Genomic DNA, 8,351 nt, shown 5'->3' with positions numbered 1-8,351 from the left:
TTTGTTATTAACTGGTCTCCTCATGCTCTGTGTGTGTGTGTGTGTGCATGTGCGTAACTGTGTGTGTGTGTATGTGACAGTGTGTGTGTCTGTGTCTGTGTTTGTGTAACAGTGTGTGTGTGTGTCTGTGTGCGTGTAACAGTGTGTATTTGTGTGTGCGTGTGTCTGTCTGTGTGTGTGTGTGTGTGTGTGCAGACTGACTGAGCGTATTACTTCACAATGCTTGTCACCTGTGAAATGTAACAGGATGTCCGTCGTTGTGCTGTAGTAGTGACACGCTCTCCTTTGGAAGAGTGGCCGCCAGTCGCAGACAGAGAAATCTGTTGTGACAAAGAGTACTGCAGGGCAATGCAGTACTATGCAATGCAATACAGTGCAGTGTAATGCAATATAGTGCAGTGCAATGTAATGCAGCACAGTAATATAAAATACAGTACAGAGAAACGCAACACAACATGACACAAAGCAATACAATACGATAATACAACCACTGCAGTACAATACAGTGCGATGCAATGCAATGCAATACAGTGCAATGCAGTGTAATAGAATGCAGTATAATGCAAGTAGAACAGCCGCCCCCAGCCCTATGCCCCCCCAACCCCCTTCAAAAAAGCAAAAAAAAAGGCAAAATGCAGGGATGTATGCCTGAAATCTGTCACAGAGCCATCTTGACTTTGGGTAGTTTCCAGCAAAAAGGCATTTGTTTGGGTATTATAGGTATTATTATTACATGTATTGGCTCCAGGACCTGATGTCTGGCACAGATCCATCAGCACCTTGACTTTGGGTAGTTCCCAGCAAAAAGTCATTTGTTTTGGTATCATCATCATCATCATAATTATCTCCTGTGCTCATTTGTGTAGTTTCTGGCAAAAGGACATTTGTTTGGGTATTAGTGTCATAATTATTTCCTATGCCCATTTGTCTAGTTTCTGGCAAAAAGACTTTTGGTTGGGTATTATAATTACTGTTATTATTATTATCTCATGCTGTGCCTATTTTGTTTAGGTACCGGCAAAAAGAAATTTGCTTGGGTATTATTATTACTATTATTATGATTATCTCATTCTGTGCCGATAGGTGTAATTTCCAGCAAAAAGACATTTGTTTGGGTATTATTATTACTGTTATTATGATTATCTCATGCTGTGCCCATTTGTGTAGTTTTCAGCAAAAAGACATTTGCGCGTGTATTATTATTATTATTATGATTACTATTATCATCAAAATTATCTCCCACTGTGCCTAGGACCTGATGTCTGGCACCTTGACTTTGGGTAGTTTCTGGTAAAAAGACATTGTGTGAGTATTATTATTATTATTGTTGTTATTATTACTATCATCATCATGCTGATTATCTCCCGCTGTGCTCCAGGACCTGATGCTACAGCTGCTGAACGGAGTGGACTTCCTGCACAGTAACCGCATTGTTCACCGTGATCTCAAGCCACAGAACCTCCTCATCTCTAAGGACGGTCACCTCAAACTGGCAGACTTTGGTCTGGCTCGAATCTACAGCTTCCACATGGCGCTGACCACTGTTGTGAGTGTTGTTGGGGGTGTGTGGGGGTAGGGGTAGAGTGTACGTGTATTTGGATTCATGAGATTATATTGTATTTGTACAGTGTTGTGTTTGTGTTGTATAGCGTTCGTTTTGTGTTGTGAATTTGTATTGTACTGAACTTGTATTGTATTGTATTGTATTGCAATGTATTGCACTGTACTGTTGTGTAGTGTGTTGTATGGTATTGTACTGTATTATATGGTATTGTGCAGTGTTGTACTGTATTGTATTGTACAGTATTGTATTGTATTCCATGGTATTGTAGTGTATCATAATGGTATTGTATTTGTACTCAACTGTATTACACTGTATTGTACTGAACCGTAAAGTGCTGTACATAATGTGTTGTATTGCACTGTGTTGTAAGTAGTATATATGACAGTCCTGTCCATGATCATCCGAAGAGTAGGTGAGGCAGCAACAGTCCTCACTGTGTGGGCTAGAATTTTATTACAGCGGAGAGTGTCTTGCACGAGTTGATTCCAACTCATTCAGCCAATAGGGCTTTTAGGACAGTCTGCGTTGGGATGGTCCCCAAAGGCCAGCTGGCCTATAAAGCTGCAGCACTAAGAGCCAGTGCAGTCTTGCTTACTAGTTTGGATAATCCTACCTTGTTGGGTTTATCCCCGCCTTCTGGCGATTAGGTTGTGACATTGTCAACACTGGTGAAGACGGGTGCAATAGCCGAGTGGTTAAAGCGTTGGACTTTCAATCTGAGGGTCCTGGGTTTGAATCACGGTGACGGCGCCTGGTGGGTAAAGGGTGGAGATTTTTCCGATCTCCCAGGTCAACATATGTGCAGACCTGCTAGTGCCTGAACCCCCTACGTGTGTAAACGCGTGCAGAAGATCAAATACGCACGTTAAAGATCCTGTAATCCATGTAAGTTTTCGGTGGGTTATGGAAGCAAGAACATACCCAGCATGCACACCCCCGAAAGTGGAGTATGACTGCCTACATGGCGGGGTAAAAACAGTCATGCATGTAAAAGCCCGCTCGTGTACATGCGAGTGAACGTGGGAGGTGCAGCCCACGAACACAGAAAAAGAAGAAGTCAACACTGGGATGGGCACTAGCTGTCCATTCTGCAGTGTTATTTGCCAGTATTGCCTTTTTTTTTTTTTTTTTAACTCACTCAGTACGGCCAGTCCTCTCTTCTCCTCTACACAGACCCCTCAGATGTCCAGTGGGTGTCTGAATGACCCAACCTTTAGCTTCCGTCATCAGAATTGTGGTATTCTTTGTCAACATTCACGTCTTCAGTATAAGAGCCTTCCGCTTGCAATATTTTGATGATGGTAATTGGGGTGAAACGCTGTTAACGTCGTCTCTTTCACCATTCGTATGGAGAGAGTTAAAAGCCTATTTTTTTGTTTGGCTTTGAAGTATTTTATATTTTTATCCTTTTTTATGATATATATATTTTTTTAATCTGGGGATGATGAATTAAGCAGAATTGGGTGGCGTCCTCAGCACGGCCTGGTCTTATTCGCCCAAAGGAGCTAAATGGTTAGGATAATGTGTCATGATCTGTGTTTTCTAGGTTTTGTCTTAATGGGTTTTTTTTTTTTGTGTGTGTGTGTGTGTGTATGACAGTTTTTTGTTTAATGCAGTTGGACATTTGTGTAGTTGGGCAGTCCTGATACGGTCCCGTGCGGTCGGCTGGACTATAAAACAACAATAATAATCGTCGTGTCTCCCAGGTGGTAACGCTGTGGTACAGATCGCCGGAAGTGTTGATGCAGGCAGAGTACGGAACGTCTGTGGACATATGGAGTTGTGGGTGTATTTTTGCCGAGCTCTTCACTCGTAGGGCTCTCTTCAAGGGCACCTCCGAGTTTGACCAGCTGAAGAAAATATTTGAGTGAGTGTTTTGTGTGTGTGTGGGTGGGGGGTGGAGGGGGGGGGGTGGAGTGAATTTGTGCACTGTGTTTATGTGAATACATCGATCTTTCTATCTCAATATATATTATATATGGAGTGAATTTATTTACTGTAGATATTTGAATATATATATATCAAACTATCTCTATATACGTTATATATGGAGAGAATTTGTATACTGTAGTTGTATGAATATGTCTATCTATCTGTCTATCTCTCTAGGTATTATATATGGAGTGAACTTGTACAATGTAGTTATTTGAAAATATATCTATTTTTCTGTCTATATATATACATCATATTCTATTTGGAGCAAATTCGTTTGCTGTAGTTTTTTGAATATATATCTGTCTATGTCTATCTATCTCTGTTTATGGAGCAATTTTTGTATACTTTATTTATATGAATATGTCTATTTCTATGTTATATATATTATATATGGAGCAAATTCATACACTGTAGTTATTTGAATATATATCTATCTGTCTGTCTATCTATAGATCTGTTGTTATGGAGCGAATTCGCATACTGCAGTTATATGAATATATCTGTCTATCTCTGTCTATGTATGTTATGTATGGATCTTTGTAGTTATGTGAATATCTATTATTTATACCTGCCTGTCTGTCTATATCTATATATCATAGATAAATATGAATATATATATATATTTTTTTTTTTACAAAAGCTAAGAATGGCAGTAAAGATATTCACCTTCACCTATCCCGTAGTCTTGTGGAACGTTGGGGTGCCACAGGTGATCTGGCAACCAGCATCCTCCAATCCTCTCGGTTTTCTGACCTCCTGATTGTATCGCTCAACCTCAAGCCCGTCCATTCTGGGATGTTGTCCTCCCATCTCTTCCTCTGTCTGCCTCTCCTTCTCCCTCCTTGCACTGTGCCCTGCAGGAATGTCTTGGCAAGCCCTGATGATCTCATGACATGGCCATACCATTTGAGCTTGCGTCTCTTGACCAAGGTCAACAGGTCTTCATAGGGCCCAATGACTTGCCTGATATTCACAGGATTGTAATCCACATTTTTTTTTTTTTTTAGGTCTGTGTGTGTCTGTCTGTCTGTCCCCATCTCTCTGGCTCTCTCTGTCACTGTCTGTCTGTGTGTCTGTGTCTGTGTATCACTGGCTCTCTCTCTCTTCCCCTCCCTCTCTGTGTCAGTCTGTCTCTTTTTCTCTCCCTGTGTGTGTGTGTGTGTGTCTTTGTCTCTGTCTCTGCGTGTCTGTCTCTGTCTGGCAGTACTCTCTCTCTCTCTCCCCCTCCCTCTCTGTGTCTCTCTCTGTTTCTCTGTGTCTCAGATACTAAAAGAAACAATCTTACATTGACCCAAAAAAAAAAAAAAAAAAAAAAAAGTTTCCTTTTGTCTCGCCACGACCCCAGTACATGGTCAACAATGACACTTTCAGAGTTATTGGCCTTCCCCCCATGGGAGACTGGCCAGAGGGCGTGTCAGTGCATCGAAACTCGTTCCGCTTGACCGCTCCTGTGTCTCTGCAGACACTGGTTCCCGAGATGGACCCGCTGGCCAAAGATCTGATGGAGGTAAGGAGGGGGAATGATGATGATAGTGGTGGTGGTGGTGGTGGTGGTGGTGATGATGATTATGATGGTGGTAGTGGTGGTGGTGGTGATGATGATGATGGTGATGATTATGGTGGTGGTGGTGGTGGTGATGATGATGATGGTAGTGGTGGTGGTGATGATGATGATGGTGATGATCATGGTGGTGGTGATGATGATGATGATGATTATGATGATGGTTGTGGTGGTGGTGGTGGTGATGATTATGCTGTTGCTGCTGCTGCTGCTTATGATGATGATGGTGGTGGTGGTGATATGCTGCTGCTGATGATATTATTATTATTATTATGAACATTTACGCCTAATCTTGAAAATAAGCCCTAGGAGTTTACAAATAGAACACATATGCAAATATCAAAAAGGAAAAATTGAACACAAGATACCAAACATCATTAAAAATTATTCATCCCCCCACCCCTCCACACCCACTCACCCACAGTACACACAAGCACACGTGCACGCACACACACACACAAGTCATAGCACACAATCGTAAATAGTACACAATCAAAAATACTACCAACAAATTCTGCAACTATCAGAACTTTCTCAGTCACTAATAGTCATTTTAGTTCATACTGGAATTAATCAGGAGGGGAAAAGGTGGGTCTCCAGACTGGATTAAAAAAATTGCTGTGAAGATGAGTGACGGAGAGGCTGAGGAAGCTGAGTCCAAAGAAAGGGGGCTTGGTATGAAAAGCTGCGTTGGCCATACGTTTTGGTTCGAGCAGGGGGGGATCCTAAGCATAAGGGTGTCAGCGGAGTTGATATGGATACTTGTACGTAGCGCCTCTCCTCCTTGCTTGGAGACCAGACTCCAAGCACTTTACAAACATGGAGTCGTTTGCACAACGGGCTGCGCTGCCTTCCTCGGGAAGAGCCAGCTGACAACTACATCTGGGTGCTCATCTTTCGTTTCCGGTGTTCAGTCAGGTTTTAGTCACGCACACACACACACTTTTTTTTTTTTTTTTTTTTTTTTTTTTTTACTCCACTATGTAGGCAGCCATACTCTGTTTTTGTGGGGTTTACAAGCCAGGCATGTTCTTGTTTCCATAACCCACTGTTTGGTGTCATATACTGTACCGTGGCAAACTGATGCAAACTAGGCCTATCGGTTTGCTCTGCTTGGCCAAATTTCGCGCCGCTAACAGTGAAAAGACGAGCCGTCTTGCCCGGTCCGCTCTTAGCCAATCAAACGCCTCTAAAAGCTACAAGTGCTGAATCATTCCTTTGACCAAGGCTCTCCACGCCATCTTGTCAGGTTCACAACCCACTGAACGCTGACATGGATTGCGGGATCTTTAACGTGCGATACTTGATCTTCTGTGTGTGTATACACATGAAGGGGGATCAGGCACTAGCAGGTCTGTACATCTGTTGACCTGGGAGATCGGAAAAATCTCCACCTTTCACCCACCAGGTACCGTGAAGGAGATTTGAACCTGGAACCCTCAGATTGAAAGTTCATCACTTTAACCACTCGGCTGTTGCACCTGTCAGCTTAAAAAAGAAATGTATCTTTTTGTCCAAACTTTGTAATTTTTGTGTGCGCGTGTGTGTGTGTTGGACTCGGTTGTGGGCTTAGACATCGTGTGGGGTGAGTGATGAGCCTGTGGAAGCACAGCTAATTTCCAGACGGTTGAATAGAGATATATTGTTTTGTATTGTACTTTATTTCTTTTTATTTTCCCTCAAGGCCTCATTGCTGGTCAGGCATCTGCTTAGCAGATGTGGTGTAGCATATATGGATTAGTCCAAACGCAGTGATGCGGACCAACGCCTTGACTGCATCACACGCCCATGGATAAGACCACAGCCACGAACAATATCAGTAGCTCAAGGAGGCGTCACTGCGTTCGGTAAAATCCATATATGCTACACCACATCTGCCAAGCAGATGCCTGACGAGCAGCGTTACCCAACGCGCTTAGTCAGGCCTCCAGAAAAAAAAAAAAAAAATTATTTAAAATAAAATAAATAAATAAAATAAAATAAAATGAAATAAAGCCACGAACAACTCCACCTTAAGGGCATTACACCGATAGGTCGTTAAACTCAAGTCTACTGGCAGTGATGCCTCCCTGAGTAACTGATGTGTATTATATCATATATCTTTTGCAGAGAATGTTCCGGTCAGGCATCTGCTTAGCAGATGATGTGGTGTAGCTGACATGATTTGTCCAAATGCAGTGATGCCTCCTTGAGTAACTGAACTGAACTGTGTTGTATCAATTTGTATCGTATCTTTTGCAGAGAATGCTGGTGTTCAAGCCGGGACGTCGCATCTCTTCCCATGAGGCCTTGCTGCACCCGTACCTGCGTGACGACATGGACAGTCTCCGCACGTCCAGTTCACTGTCGGCGTCGGAGAATGACTCCAGTGACGGGAGATCAGACACCCCGGTCAGCAAGTGATGTGTTGTTTTGTGCCGTCGTCATGTGCCTGTGGAGGAAATCTCAACCTGTGGAAGAAATTGTGCCCCTTCCCCGCTCCCTCACCCCCCCAAAAAAAACAACACAGGTGGCGGGAGGAACAGTGTCCTTTTCTTCCTCCTGCATTAGCATCGCAGGGTTTGAGGCCTGTGTCAGACTTGCTGGAGATGGCGTGATGATCAGGGAACCAGTGAAGTTTGGAGAAACCGGTTCTGGGAATGCAGCAACATGTGTGTATTTTGAGGTGGTGGGTTTTTGTTCCGCGTTGTTCTGCACGCACAGGGAGAGCTGGAAGGCAAGGGCAAAAGACTCACCCCTCCCCCCCCCTTCCCCACTCGCCAGCCATGAGAGCAGAATGTTGGACCTGTCTTGAGGCCCAGGAGTCTTCTCACTGTGTCATTTAATGTGGACAAGAAATTGCCGCAAACAACTTGCCTTATACCATCCGTCAAAGAGGAAAATTTAAATGCAACACGAGTGCTAAAAAAAAAAAAAATCGTCCGCAGATGTTTTTTTTTTTTTACATAACCAGTTTATATTTTTTTACCGCTTGGAATTCTCTTGGAGAGAAAAGGAAACCAATCACTTCAGGTCAGGCAGGAAGTGGCGTGTACGTCAGTGATGTGCATAAACGTCTACGCTCCCAGCAGTCAGCGTTCCAGAGAGGGTTGTGGTGAGGGGAGGGGGTGGTAGGGTGGGGTGGAAGAACTGGAACAGTTGCTGACTTGCCAGATAGAGAATCAACTTTATATATATATAAATATATATATATATAACAAAAAAACAAACAGACATGCGTGTCGGCATGGTGTTGACTGAAGGTAACTAACTCTTTGCAGCCGTTTGCAGTTATCTTCCCCTGATTGTGAG

General features: G+C 43.2%; 1 protein-coding gene across 1 annotated transcript in view; it reads left to right on the top strand.

Moving 5' to 3' along the window:
- LOC143276577 (cyclin-dependent kinase 6-like) overlaps positions 1-7,515 on the top strand; it is a 61,040-nt gene extending 53,525 nt beyond the window's left edge. The window contains exons 4-7 of the mRNA XM_076581169.1: positions 1,379-1,546; positions 3,271-3,431; positions 4,871-5,006; positions 7,302-7,515. Coding sequence (XP_076437284.1) covers positions 1,379-1,546; positions 3,271-3,431; positions 4,871-5,006; positions 7,302-7,463 — 627 coding nt within the window. The 3' untranslated portion in view covers positions 7,464-7,515. The remainder of the gene's footprint in view (positions 1-1,378; positions 1,547-3,270; positions 3,432-4,870; positions 5,007-7,301) is intronic.
- The last annotated feature ends 836 nt before the right edge of the window (positions 7,516-8,351 follow it).

Source organism: Babylonia areolata, chromosome 32 (genome assembly GCF_041734735.1).
Source record: "Babylonia areolata isolate BAREFJ2019XMU chromosome 32, ASM4173473v1, whole genome shotgun sequence".
NCBI lineage: Eukaryota > Metazoa > Mollusca > Gastropoda > Neogastropoda > Buccinidae > Babylonia > Babylonia areolata.
The sequence above is the reverse complement of the archived record's forward strand: the minus strand, read 5'-3'. Positions and strand labels throughout refer to the sequence as shown.